The 14,311-nt window shown below is 40.5% G+C and overlaps 2 protein-coding genes across 2 annotated transcripts in view; both read left to right on the top strand.

Annotated features, from left to right (window-relative positions):
- LOC127030226 (collagen alpha-1(XXVIII) chain-like) overlaps positions 1–8,634 on the top strand; it is a 60,556-nt gene extending 51,922 nt beyond the window's left edge. The window contains exons 25-32 of the mRNA XM_050916325.1: positions 1,021–1,089; positions 3,221–3,289; positions 4,233–4,301; positions 5,183–5,263; positions 6,198–6,233; positions 6,651–6,687; positions 6,921–7,478; positions 8,331–8,634. Coding sequence (XP_050772282.1) covers positions 1,021–1,089; positions 3,221–3,289; positions 4,233–4,301; positions 5,183–5,263; positions 6,198–6,233; positions 6,651–6,687; positions 6,921–7,478; positions 8,331–8,566 — 1,155 coding nt within the window. The 3' untranslated portion in view covers positions 8,567–8,634. The remainder of the gene's footprint in view (positions 1–1,020; positions 1,090–3,220; positions 3,290–4,232; positions 4,302–5,182; positions 5,264–6,197; positions 6,234–6,650; positions 6,688–6,920; positions 7,479–8,330) is intronic.
- Positions 8,635–9,412: 778 nt separating this feature from the next.
- LOC127030222 (collagen alpha-1(XXVIII) chain-like) lies at positions 9,413–11,499 on the top strand. The gene is made up of 4 exons (XM_050916321.1): positions 9,413–9,458; positions 9,547–9,639; positions 10,652–10,840; positions 11,341–11,499. Exons 2-4 carry the CDS (start codon positions 9,585–9,587, stop codon positions 11,346–11,348), a joined length of 252 nt encoding a protein of 83 aa, XP_050772278.1. The 5' UTR covers positions 9,413–9,458; positions 9,547–9,584; the 3' UTR covers positions 11,349–11,499.
- Positions 11,500–14,311: the final 2,812 nt, after the last annotated feature.

The raw sequence follows: 14,311 nt of genomic DNA, 5'->3' as shown, positions 1-14,311 counted from the left end.
ACTTTGATGGGATTTCTACAATTTTATCACATTTTATGTATCTTGACATAAAACTCCCTCCTAACGTGACCAGAATCCTGGCTGTCCTAAGCACCCGAGGGGTAAAGAGTAACACCAGACAGTAACTAAATAACATGCAGTCCAATTCAATTCCCTTAAGAGTCAAAGGAGTGACTCCCCATTGACTCAGTGGCAGCTGGCTCAAACCCCTGGTCACTATATAATAAGAGTACTGAAATTATAGTAATGTTATGGCAAATGCCATCTGCACCAGCTAAGAGGAGCTAGTTTCTTGTTCTTCAATCAAAATAGACAACATGCCAGTGCTCATTGCTAGTTTAATACATTTTCTTTGACCCACCCTGCCCTGCTCTTCAATTAGACTTGTTCAGACATGTGCTTTGGTGTTTAACTAATTCACCTATTTCCTTTTGTCTCCCGTTGAGCACTGCAGACAATAAAAATAATAAAAACAAGTGAAACTCTGGTAGTCACTCAGGAACAGATGTAGCTTCCCAATTCAATGGGTGCACTATACTAAACTATACTATACATTTGGTGCAGAGCCCAAAAGCATAGGCTAGTGTCTTCTGCCCCTCAGGATGGGCCCAACTCCCCACTCTGGGCATTGTGATCTGGCACAAAGGGTCGCTCGGGCAACTACCAAACCTGAGTGGCACCAGATCGCAATGATGACAGTGGGCAGCCAGGCCCAATCCTGCAGGACAGAAAACATCGCTGTGAGATGAGTGCAGGGTGGGTTCACTCTCCAAACCCCCTAGGCTCCCCACCACCACGTCTCCCCCGGCACTGGCGGAAAAAGTATATGTTTGCCTAGGGTCCAGTCAAAATGATACTCTTTCATGATCTTTCTATATAAATACCTATTAATGGTGTATATAAAACAGTCAGTGTTTTTGCACCCTTGGTTTCATGACTTCTGTGCGTGCAATTGAACCCGTAAACCCATGAAGCCATGCCTGAATTCAGTAGGTGATTTTTACAAGTATCAATTTTCAGGGTGACCCAGGTGTTAGAGGACCAGTTGGTCTCCCAGGTGTACCAGGAGAAGGCCTTCCAGGACCAAAAGTAAGTCAATTAAACAGTTTTGTCTCACTTCATCAACAATTTTCTTTAAAAAAATGTTTAATATACAAATATGATATATATTTGTACATACACACACACTGCAGTATTTTCTGTCTTCTTGCTACTCTAGAAACAACTGGTCCAATGAATAAGATAGAAGGGGAAGTCAGTGTCCCCATTTTGCAGATGGGAAAACAGAGATAAAGTAGTTAATTGACTCACCCAAGCCAAGTGCTATTTTGTCTCTTACTATGCACAGAAAAAAAGAAATTTGTTAATTTAGTGATTGAGATCTGTCCAAGAAGTGTCACTTTTTCCAAACTTACTATGGGGAGGATCCTGCCTCCCTACAATCCCCAACCACTAAACCCTTGAATGTAACAGAATTGCTTACAACAGTGTAGAATGCAACGACCCTGCAAACTGGTTTTGTATTGCCTGCACGTTACAGAGTAATGCTCCCAGAGATTCAGTCCACATTAGCATGGCAGACAGGGTCTTGACCAATGGATCTGTGACAACACTGATCAAATGGTACACAGTTATAGGGATGAGTATGTCTGTCGCAGAAGACAATGCAGCCCAGAAGCTGCAGTAGTAACCACAGAACAGTCACAGCCTATAGACTGGGTACAGGATTGGGCCTGTAAGTGGGATCCACTGTATGGTTAGACCTTTACAAATGATTAAAACAAACATTATGCACATAGAGATCAATTCATCACAGGAGTAACAAGCACATTTTGTGTTTCAAAATCTATTGAATAACATTTATTTTCAAATTTTGACCAGCAGATCTAGCGAGAATTATTAGAGCTATATTTATATAAAATTCATGAATGTTAAAATGCATTGGTTGCAGTTATCTTCATGTGAATAACACAGAAAATCCATAATTTTCTTTAGAATTCCATTAAAAATGAAACATTTATAAATAGGCAACAAAGTACCATTTATTTGTTTTGCCATATAATTAGTGCATGTGTCTTGAGGTGTTTTAAAATGAATTTAGTGCTGGTGAAAGGTGCTATATTGGAAATTCTAGTTCTTTATCCACAGGGGAGTCTTCTCCCCACTGCTCCACCAACGTGCTGTATCCTTTCACTGGAGGGTTCACCTCTAAAGGTGGGAGTGATTCACTATCAGTGCCTAGTCAGTCCTTAGTGACTTCTCTAAAAGCTGAACCATATTACAACCATTAGTTATCTGATAAAATGTGAAAAACAAATATCTCCTTATTGTCTCTCTGATGAATCATGGCCATGGTACTTCTAGGACAGGGGTGCGCAAATTTTTGGCCCGATGGCCACATCTGAGTATGGAAATTGTGTGATGGGCCATGAATGCTCACAAAATTGGAGGTTGGGATGTGGGAGGGGATGGGGGCACTGGCTGGGGGTGCAGGCTCTGGAATGGGATCAGAAATTAGGAGTTCAGGGTGCAGGAGGAGGCTCTGGACTGGGGCAGGGGGTTAAGGGGGTGTAGGCTCTGGCTGGGAGTCAGGGCTCTGAGATGGGGCTGGGGATGAGGGGTTGGGGTGCAAGAGGGTGCTCCGGGCTGGGATTGAGGGGTTCAGAGGGCATGAGGGGGATCAGGGCTAGGGCAGGGGGTTGGGGCACAGGAGGGGTCAGGGGTGCAGGCTCCAGATGGCGCTTACCTCAAGCAGCTCCCAGAAGCAGTGGTATGTCCCCACTCTGAATCCTACGCAGAGGCATGGCCAGGTGGCTCTGCACGCTGCCCCATCCACAAGCACCACCCCTGTAGCTCCCATTGGTAGTGGTTCCCTGCCAATGGGAGCTGTGGAGGAAGCACTTGAAGCAGGGGCAGCATGTGAAGCCCCCTGGCTGCCCTGAGCTGGAGTGGGGACATGCCGCTGCTTCCAGGAGCTGCATGGAGTCACAGCATGTGCAGAGTAGGGCAAGCCCCTGACCCCGCTTCCCGGCTGGTGCTCGAGGGCCAGATTAAAATGACTGAAAGGCCGGATGTGGCCTCCAAGCTGTAGTTTGCCCACCCGTCCTAGGAGGGCATCACACATTATTGAGGAGTAACATGAAATTGTGTGATGGGTATAAGAATTTGTCATGTGTGTTTTATTACTGTATTTAACATGTGTGGGTTTTTCTCCATTTAGGGAAATGTAGGACGGCAAGGGTACCCAGGCCCCCTGGGACCTCCAGGTGAAGGTATTCAGGGATCTAAGGTATAAAGACTCATTGACTTCAGTACTCATACATAGCTCAGGGGAGAACCTGACCATCACAATATAAAGGAATTGAGAAACAGATTGCCTGTTTTTTGTTTCCTGTTGGGTTTTTTGTTTGTTTGTTTGTTTTAAAATACTCTGATTGGCTAAGGGGCTGAAGGTGGAGACTGAAAAGAGTAACATGAGCATCAGCAGTGACTATCCTTTTCCTCACTGCTAGATTAACAGCAAGGCCAAGGACAGGTAGCCCAGGAGCCTCCAGGACAGAGTCTCAAATATAGTTAGCTTTGCAAGTGGGCACCAAAAAACAAGGCCACCTTTCCCTGTTCCTTTTCCGTCAATCTGTGTGTTGCACACTTGTGTTAAGCTTGGAATAGTTCTATTAACTGTCAGTTGGGAAGGCGAAGGCGCAACACTGAGTCTAGATGTCATGATCCTCTTCTCCTATAATTGGTACTTTTACACTATGGAAGGATGCGTAAGTGGAGAGTGATGATTCAGACCAAAGGGATGAAAGAGAGGAATGAGGGGGAGAAACCAAGAGAAGATGAGAAGAGAAACAGAAAAAAACAATTTTTTTTTTAAATATTAAGGAGTCATTTGTAAGAAGGGCTGTGCAGCCCTTATTCACGCTGGTGAAAACTTGTTCCTGTGAGAAGTCCCATTCACTTTGTCTATTTACACAAATAGGTGTTCAGCAGGGTGAATAAGGGATTCACAAGCTGGCCCTTCCCTTTTGAGGAAGCTCAAAAATATTCTTGATGGGAAGCAAGGAAAGCATATGCCAAAATATATCTGCATTAAGGAATCTACATGATCTGTGATATCGTTCAGTATATTCATTAAAATATATCTTGAAACAATTTTGCTGTTAATATTTAACATTAATATATAATGAATGGTCATCAAGTGTTAACATTTCTAACTGAAACATCATTAGGGTGAGCAAGGAATTCAAGGAATGCCAGGACCTCGGGGGTCTCCTGGGGAAGGACTACTTGGCCCAAAGGTACAGTATATAAATGAAAGATAATGTCTGGTGCACAGTTCTCCCCTTGAAGTCAACATACTGGAATCAGTTCCAAGTGGAGTTACTTATATTCTGTGGAGAGAGACTAAGGGATGAGAATTTGTAGGGCAATTATGTAATAGAGACTATAGTTAGAGATGAGGAAATCAGTAAACAGATGTCATATTTTATCTTGCCATACTATAGTCTGATTAGGTGCAGTGGTATGCAGAACTTTTTAAATTAAGTTTTTACTAATGTGGCAGCAGATTGTTCCATTTGCCATCTAGCTCAGTGGAGCCTGCTCCTTAGAGCTTCTACTCTGTCTGATATAGTATGTCTTCTTTTCATCATCGTGCACACTTCTTAAAAAATGAGCCAATGAGAAAGTCACTGTAGAAAGCCAGCATTTCAACTCCAGTATTTTCTTCCCCCACAGATATTAATTTGATTACATCTTACACAAGTCAGAGTGCAAGAAAGCAATGAAAAGCTTTATCTGAGTTTAGTACAGTTTAAAGGTACTGTTGTAACTAACTCTAGGCTTGATCCTGCAAGGTGTTGAACACCTCATTGTAAAGTGCTCAGTGACTCCTTTTAAGGTCAGTGGTATTTGGGAACATCCAGCCCTTCAAAGGATCAGGACTTCACTTTAATAGTTTATAAAGTACTTTTCACAATATTACAATTTAAATATATTTTGAAATATATTTGACACATAAAACTTTTTACAATAAAAAGGAACAGAACTTTGGTAGAATAGTTTTTAGTCCTTTCCACCAGCTGCACAAGGTTTCGACAATGACAGCTAGATATAAAATGAAAAGTTTAATTGAAAGATGTGACTTACAGCTATTGTCTAACTAATGCATCATTCCAAGGGTGATCGCGGTGCTGCAGGTGAAAGGGGAAGAAAAGGTGAAAAAGGCGACATGGGTGATCCTGGTTTGTCCGGAGAACCTGTGAGTTCCTACAATTTATCAATGTTCGTTGTAAACAAATTTTAAACACCCTAAGTATATGGCTGCGTAAAGTTTTTTCATCACTATTTAATTGCAAATAATCTGAAATACTTATGAAAAAAAAGTCAAACTATGCAAGGATTTTAAAGACAGAATTCCTTATAAAATACACATTCCCTTACTCAGTGAGAGTCCAGAGGTCAAAACAATAGGTGCAGCTTCTGCCTTAGAGAAGTGAAAGTCAATCAACTTAAAGGTACACAACCATATAGTTCTGTTCTAAAGTCAAATTTAACTGTCCATCAACCCTCTCCATAAAAGAGAAATGATTAAGTGGGGGCAATCCTAGAGTTCAGGAACATGGATGATGGGAGAGACACAAATAATCATCACAGCAAGGAGCTTCGTTTTGTGTTTTGTTTCATTTTTTAAAATAAAACCGCCTCAGCCCTTAGCCCTGGTATTGAGCCTATCATTGTCTACTTGTGCACACAAACGGGAATTATGGCAATCCTAGAGTTCTTGCAGCTACTCCTATAGCAGCAGGTTGGGAAGCAGAATGTTCTGGGAACTGGCACTTGCAGAGCATGGCAGGCAGGAAGTAATTTGCATGAGTTCTCTCTTCTCTGGATAGATGGCAACTCACAGCCCTGCAGCTGGAGGTTTGGGGTCTTCTGGTCTCCACAGCATTTTGATCATTCTTCTGACTAGACTCCAATTACAGCTGCAGTCTCATAGGACTTGTGCTGCCCAGAAGACGGCAGATATTGTGTGTTGGACTGAGCCCTAATATTTTAACTGTACATTTTTATAGAAAAGAGAGAGTTATTATCTAAATATTATGTAAATTACAAGGCTGACAAAATAATAGTTCAAATTACATTAGTTGTTACTAATTAATTGCTAATAGCTAAATTATGGTCTTTATTTGCAGGGCAGTACTGGACCCAAGGGAGAGCAAGGCCTAACAGTAAGCAAATCTTGTTGTAAAGACACAAATTAAATGCAAGATGTTAAGAGTTAATGAATCACATGGGGATTATTATTTGGAATGTTTCCTGACTGAGTTTTACATTGAGAAAAAAATGTTAGTAGTCTCGCAACCAGCTACATTATCCACATTTAAGAAACAATACAAAAGGTGCCTGAGTTGACTTTAATGGGACTTAAACACTTCTGCAAGAGTTTTATTGAATTGGGGCCCTGATGCAGTTCAGACTCAGCAGAGGCATAATTAAGCTCACAGCATGACAAACTATGGCATTTTTGATCAGAACAAATATCTGAAATTAAATGATTGGCAAAGACAATATTATAGATCATCTGAGAGTGTACAATTGTCAAATAATGTGCTATTTGTTATTATTTTCTATTTTTTCTTACTTAGAGAGAAGATATAATAAAATTAGTTAAGGAGATATGTGGTAAGTGTTCAATCAACCTTACATTTCAGATCCTGTTTATGAATTTACTTTTACCTTCTCCTCTTCCACCATGAGTACAGAATAACTTTATCATTGCATAGCTAGTATATAGTAATATATTAAGCTCTACTCAAGCTATAACGGAAGTAATATCTATTATATATACACACACGAGTAAGTATAATAATAAATTCAGAACTAATCATGATCTGATTTTTATTCTTCCTCTACAGGCTGTGGTATTAAATGTAAGGAAATCCCTATGGAGCTTGTGTTTGTGATTGACAGTTCTGAAAGTGTGGGACCAGAAAATTTTGAGATAATTAAAGACTTTGTCACTGCTTTAGTAGATAGAGTAACTGTAGGCAGAAATGCTACCAGAATTGGTCTTGTACTCTACAGTTTAGAGGTTCGGCTAGAATTTGGACTTAACAGGTACACAACCCAACAGGATGTGAAACAAGCAATTAGAAAAATGCTGTATATGGGGGAAGGTACATATACAGCAACTGCTATCCGCAAAGTAACACAGGAAGGATTTTTTGGTGCTCGAACTGGTGTGCGAAAAGTAGCTATAGTATTAACAGATGGACAGGCAGATAAGAGAGAGGCTATTAAACTGGATATCGCTGTCCGAGAGGCCCACGCAACCAACATTGAAATGTATGCAATAGGAATTGTAAATACTTCAGATCCAACACAAGTTGAATTCTTGCGTGAACTAAATCTGATTGCATCAGATCCTGACAGAGAACATATGTATCTCATTGATGATTTTAATACTCTCCCAGGTGAGTGCATTTTGTTTTCATTGTGTTAAATATTTGTAAATTAATCCAGAGCATGCTAAACTTGTCCAATGGAAAGAAGGCTTGTTTTTCTTTCTGTGTAAACTTCCAGAGATCTTGGCCTAGATTTTGAGCTATACTGGGTGCATCTTGAGGGATGGGGTGCAGCAGTTTCTGAGGCTGGTAAAGAAATGGTCCAACCCATAGCATAAGTTAGAGCATCCCAAAGACTGCTCTAATTTACACTAGGCTGCACATGCCCAAATGGAGTCATTCTGGCAGCTGGGAATTACAAGAGTCCTGAGATGGTCTAGAGACACCAGCTATGCCAAAGGACTGGGCAGAGGTAAGGTACTGAGCTTCTACATTGGTTCAATGCCAGCCACAGGTTCCACTTACAAAATGGAAATTCCCAAATAGACAATTAAGCCAGGTGTCCCGCTGATTCGCACCACTGGCATAATGCAAAGCATCCAGAGCTGGGAGCCAGAGTCTGGCCCACTGAGCCAAATCCTGATTTCTTACTCTCTTTCATGGGATGAAGGCAAGCGAGATTGGCCTATTATGAGGTAATGACTAAGAGATATTTTAAGAGATTCAGAGGCTTTTGAATAAGCACAGTTGGCTGAGTTTAGAGACACAGATCTTGTTTTATGCCACAATGTGCCATGTACATTGGAGAACAAGTTACGGAGGTCTAGGGAAGACTTATGGTGAATGCTCCAGACGGGCTGTCTGTATTATTAATTAATAATAAATAATGAAAATTAATAATTATTATTAGGGCATATAAATAACCTTATTTCCTGATTGAGTCTCTATTTCCATAAATAATGCTGTTCTCTTTTCTTTAAGCTTTGGAGTCCAAATTAGTAAACCAGTTTTGTGAAGACGAGCATGGTGCCTTAATATATAATCGTATAGGAAATGGTGCAAGCATAAGCGGACCATCTATCCATTCACTGTCTTCCGGTTCTTCACATTACTTACTTCACAGCATCAACAATGTTAATGGACAATCAGTTTCATCAGACAGCCATGGAACATCTGTGAGAGAAAGCAAGCTTTCTCAACCATTAGTTCCGGTATAAAAATGAATCATTTATTTTAATAACCAACTGGCTTGTATGTACATCCTCGTCTGCTAATGGATGCAGTATATCAGATTCCACCACCCCCCTAACCCCCGCACAGTTCCCTCTACTGGTTGAACTAGTGGAGTTTCTCCTTTACCTCACTGGGAATTCTGAGAGCTATGTGTTGTGAATGAGAGTTCTGATGCAGCATGTATGCAGTTAACTAACAATAGTAACAATATCCATGAGGAGACAAAGATTATTACAATCATGTTTAACATAATACATTTGTACTGATATTGAAAGGGCTGTTATACTCTGAAAAATAACTAAGTGGCATTTCTTCTCTATGATTCTATATTATATTTTTTCTGATTACAGAATTTTGAACAGCCAAAACCACAAACCTGTCTTGGGATGAGAGTCAAACTGTATTCTTCTGGCTCACCACCAGAAACCAGTATTCACCACCAAAATTTAGATAACAATTATCTGGCTTATGCATGATCCAGAATAGAATACAGTTCATCCTCACATAATACTACAAACTTAGCTAATCAGAGTAAAAAATAACTTATTTTTGTCAGAAAAATAAACAGATTTAACTTTGAATTTGCATAGGGAGCTAATCAGGATACTAAAATGGTGCCATTTTTCATCACTTAACAACCTTAACAACACTTTAAGAAACAGCACTGATGGTTTCCAAAAAGAATCCAATCTAGTCCTAGGTTCAAAAATCATAGTGACTTGTGGATTCGTTAGGAGCCCACCTCACTTTTAGGGACATGATTAACCTAAAAGCATTTTAAATTAAATAAAATTAAACATTTGTTTCAGACCAAAGAATCATCTGTGGCAGTTGATGAAGACGGGCAGCCATCCTTGCCCTCGGTGAACACCAGAGGTACTTTCACTATCATCCTGCTCCTTACTATTTCACATCCTAATTCTTCTAGGCCAGACAAAAATCAATTCTTTTTCTTCACTTGCAGTAGTGGTATCATCACTGCCATCATCATCGCCAGACAAAATGCTGTCACCATCTCTTTCATCAGCTTCCTCTGTGTTGCTTACACCCAGACCAGGTTATACATTATACCCAACTTTTAATTGTGATTACTTGAATATTAAGCTTTATTAAAGATCCTAAATCAGAGTTACATCTTCAGGACTAATTCACTTCCTAGGTCTGGTAAAGCTATGATGGGGCGGAGGGACCATTTTAGGATTTAGAGTGGACTCAGTCCCATTGGTTCTCCAGCATCTTCATCCAACATGCCCTGCCTTCCCCAACAGCCAGGTCTTGCTGCTTCCCTCATGTTGAGAACAGGAACAGAGGCCGGGGTCCAATACATACCCATCAGAGATGCTAGGCACATACTCAGGGCACCTAACCCATCCCACAGCTCACACTGATGCAGCTACATTCTTTTATCATTGATTTATTTTGCTTATCAGTTCTTCTGTTATGTGCAGTACTTCATTACCACCTTTGCCATCAGAAGTGAAGTGTGCACATCTTAGAAAAAACACTGAATACAATTTCTGATTCTTATAACTATTCTAATGCTAGGGCTCCAGTACCACAGTGATGGGTGCTGTACCAGAACTTAGATGGACTATGTATTGTAGATAGTTAACATAAGGGGTTTAGAACCAGAAGCACTCACACACAATACCAATGCATGAATACTGTATATACTTCCTAGTTCTCTAGCCTACCAATCTTTCCTCCCTCTTAGTTTCTGGTAAGACTGACTGCTGACAGTTAGCTTCCAAAATTATCAGAATGTTTCCAAACATTTTTTTATAAATAGTCTGTATGGATAATAATTTTATAATACAATATTTCTAATTATAATTTTTATGATTTGTGAAGGTGCTTGTACCTTCACTCATAAAAACATGAGAGCTAATCTAATAAAGGCCCACATTTAATGAGGCTTCCAAATTTCAACTAAAATCTTTAAAAATTTCAACTGAAACTTTAAATTGCTCTATCACATTCGCAGCAATAAAAGAGTTTAAAAGGCACAAACATTGAGATGCAAGTTATTTTCACATGCTGAGAGCTCTTTTTATCTTTTGTTTTTTAAGAAAATATCCTGGATCCACGATGTAAATTGAGATTAGATCAAGGGTCATGTCGTGTGTATATAATAAAATGGTACTATGATAAACAAGCTAATGCCTGTGCTCAGTTTTGGTATGGCGGTTGTGACGGAAATGCAAATCGCTTTGATACTGAAGATGAATGTAAAAAGGCCTGTGTATTTCATTCTGGAGGTAAGACTGTATAATTTTTTCGACATTAAGAACTGGTACTTTATGTGATTCCCTAATATGGTTAATTATCTGGTATCTTATATTACATAAAAAAAAAGTTTAAGAATGTTATTAACAAAGTCAAACATTCAAAAGGTAGCAAATGCCTAAATTAAGCCTGCCTGTGCAACCTTAATGTTGCCCACTTGTGGCTTTAATTTAATACAAGCTTTAATTACATGACAACATACTATTTTTTCTATAGGATCATATTCAGTAGTACATAGAATGTAAGCTTTCTGGGCAAGGATTACCTTTTCACTACAAATCTGTACAGCACGTAGCACAATGAGAGGCAGATCCTTGATTGGGGTCCCTAAATGCTACTGTTAAACAAATAATAACATTATAAGAGTAGGCAAATTTAAATTGTACATATGGTTTGGTTTAAGTAACATTTTATTTTTTGTATACAAGTCTCTAAACAGTATAATTATGTACTTTCTTCCCTTCTGTTACAGAAGACTAAAGTTTGATATGAATTCTGCAACAAAGACAACTTCTTTTTTTAAGTAAAAACTGAAAGTTTTACACAAATGCTGTTTTTACACGTCAAGTATTTTGATATCATACTTAAATAGATCACTGTACATCAGCTTACAATCTGAAAGCAAATACTACTCAAGGGTTATCACTATGTCTGTCAACTTGCTATCTACCAATATTAGAGCTTCAAGGAGAAGGACCAATATATTAAGAGGAAGTGGCATAGAGGATTCTTGGGTTATTTTCCTAGCTCTACCAATTAACAGTTTCATGATCTTGGGAATGTCACATATATCCTCTGTTTCAATCCACCCATTTGTAAAATGAAAGACTGTAGTGTTGCTCCCTTATGGCAAGGGTCTGAGGCATAAGTAATTTATGTTTACAAAGTACTTTAAGATCACTATGAAAGTCACTGTATACATGCAAAATATTATACTTGTAACTATTCAAAAACATAGTACTTCTGATGTAAAAACTTTCTTTAGTTTCCATTGGCTAGTAAGATACAAGATGAATCTGTTTAATAATGCCTACAAACATATGTGACAGATTATAACTGGCATTGCTAAAATAGATCAATTCAGTCCTAAAGTAGTTTTTATTTTTAAAGTATTGTTTTTTCTGAAAGCAGTGTTTGATTTTTAAATGCATTTTAATATTCTAACGTAAACTTTTTTAAAACTCATTTAACTTACGTTCAGAACAACTGCAGCATAGGCCTGACAATAACAAGGCATTCTGCAGTCCTGTTTTAAGTCACTGTCCATGTGCATTGTCACGTTTATGTGCAAGCATAATAGTATATGATGTATTTTTTATGAATCACATTCTATACTACAAAGTTTGTTTGTAATAAAATTATTTTGTTTTTACTGCCAGTAGAGAGAATTGACAATAGCAACTTTGCAAAACTAAAGAGCTGTCTTGATATGATATTTAATAATCACACAGGTTCAAGTTAACACTTACAGTTGTACATGTTCCTGCTGTAGTCACTGGAAGCACTGCCACTGATTTTAACAGGATTGAACCTTCTAGGTTATGCTCTCCACTCATATACACGCTGCCAATCACTGCATATCTGGGGTTTGATATAAATATCTGCAACAGTAAGTCCAGAATATCAACAAAATTTACAGCATATATGAAGTAACAATTCACCCTTATGGAATATATTGCATTTCCTACATGTAATCAGCGAGGACTTTCATTAAACACTTACTCCTAAATATTCTAACAGAACTAGAGAGCTCATTAGTAAGATTAAGATTCTGTCATGAGTATTTTTAGTAAAAGTCGGAGACAGGTCACGGGCAATAAACAAAAATTCACAGAAGCCCACAACATGTCTGTGATTTTTACTAAAAATACATTGGGGAAGGAGGGGGGAACAGTCAGAGCGCTTCATCCCTGCTACTGCACCAGGGGCTGACTGCTGATGCTCCAGCCCCAGGGGGAATGACCCAACCCTGGTCACTGCTTCAGCCCTGGAGCCGGTGCTCTAGTGGCAGCTGCTCCAGCAGCCTGGGGGCCACTGCTCCAGCAGCTTCGGGGTGGGCCACTGCCTGCTGCTCTGTTGGTCCCAGGGCTGACAGCTGCTACAGCCCTGTCACTGTGGAAGTTGTCACAGAGGCAGGGCCGGTGCAAGGAAGTTTTGCGCCCTAGGCGAAACTTCCACCTTGCACTCCCCACTCTCCCACCCAGCTAACCCCACCCTCCCACAGCAGCTAACTCAGCCCCCCACCCAGGGAGCCCCTCCCTCCCCGCAGCAGCTACCCCCACCCCCACGACAGCTAATCCCTCTCCACCCCGTCCTCCCACGCAACTAACCCCACCCAGGAAGACTCCCCCGTCCTCCCACGGCAGCTAACCCCACTAGGGGAGAGTCTCCCCCATCCCCCCGTGGCAGCTAACCCTGCCTGGGGAGACCTCCCCTGCCCCCGCCACGGCAGCTAACCCTGCCTGGGCAGACTACCCCCATGGAAGCTAACCCTGCCAGGGTTTTCCTCCATCCAGCTCACCTCGGCTCTGCCTCCTACACTGAGCACGCTGGCGCCGCTCTAATTCTCCTCCCTGCCCAGGCATGCGGCGCCAATTGGAGGAGACTTGGAGCTGGGCTGTGTGCTCAGCAGAGGAGGCAGAGTGGAGGTGAGCTGGGGCGGGGAGCTGTTCCCCTGTGCGCCTCCCCCCATTACTGCGGGCAGCCCTCCCCGCATGCCCCCCCCACTCAGCTCACCTCTACTCCACCTCCTCGCCTGAGGGGACTTTTAGGCGCCTCCGAACACTAGGCGCCCTAGGCAGCCACCTAGTTTGCCTAAATGGTTCCACCAGCCCTGCAGAGAGGTCTCAGAAAGTAATGGAATCTGACCTCTGTGACAGAATCGTAGCTTTACTCTTTACTAACCCTGCAAGCCAATGTGCGTTATATCTTTAGAGCACAGCTCTGATTCCAGACCAGCCAGTATATCAATACTATCTGACAATTCTTCAATGCCTACATGACATGAGTTGCTGGTTTTAGTCCAGTTCCAAATACATAGCTGACCATATTACAAAACCTAACACCATTATTTGTACCTTTATTGGCAGTCTTAACAGAGAAACCAAGAAATGATCTATTGTCTTACTATAGAGGTGATCCCTGCAGAATACAGATGAAGAAACTAGAAGTGTTGCTATCCGTGTTATAAATGATCTATAAAGAGACTACTTCAGGCTGCAGTGCTTGGAATTTTTCAGAATCACTGCATTCACTGGAATAGAGGAGACATGTACTGTAAAATTAAATATTACATTTACTATCCCAGTTTATATTTATGCTTACTTCCTCCTACTTGCAGTAACTGATGTGATTGTCAGTCTTGCTTTATTTAATATATTATACACATACACACGCAAAATGTTTAAAAAGCCAAACTTATTAAGTTTGCAAAAACCCACCAC

Source organism: Gopherus flavomarginatus, chromosome 10 (genome assembly GCF_025201925.1).
Source record: "Gopherus flavomarginatus isolate rGopFla2 chromosome 10, rGopFla2.mat.asm, whole genome shotgun sequence".
NCBI classification, from domain to species: Eukaryota; Metazoa; Chordata; order Testudines; family Testudinidae; genus Gopherus; species Gopherus flavomarginatus.
This window is presented reverse-complemented; position numbering and strand designations above follow the sequence as displayed.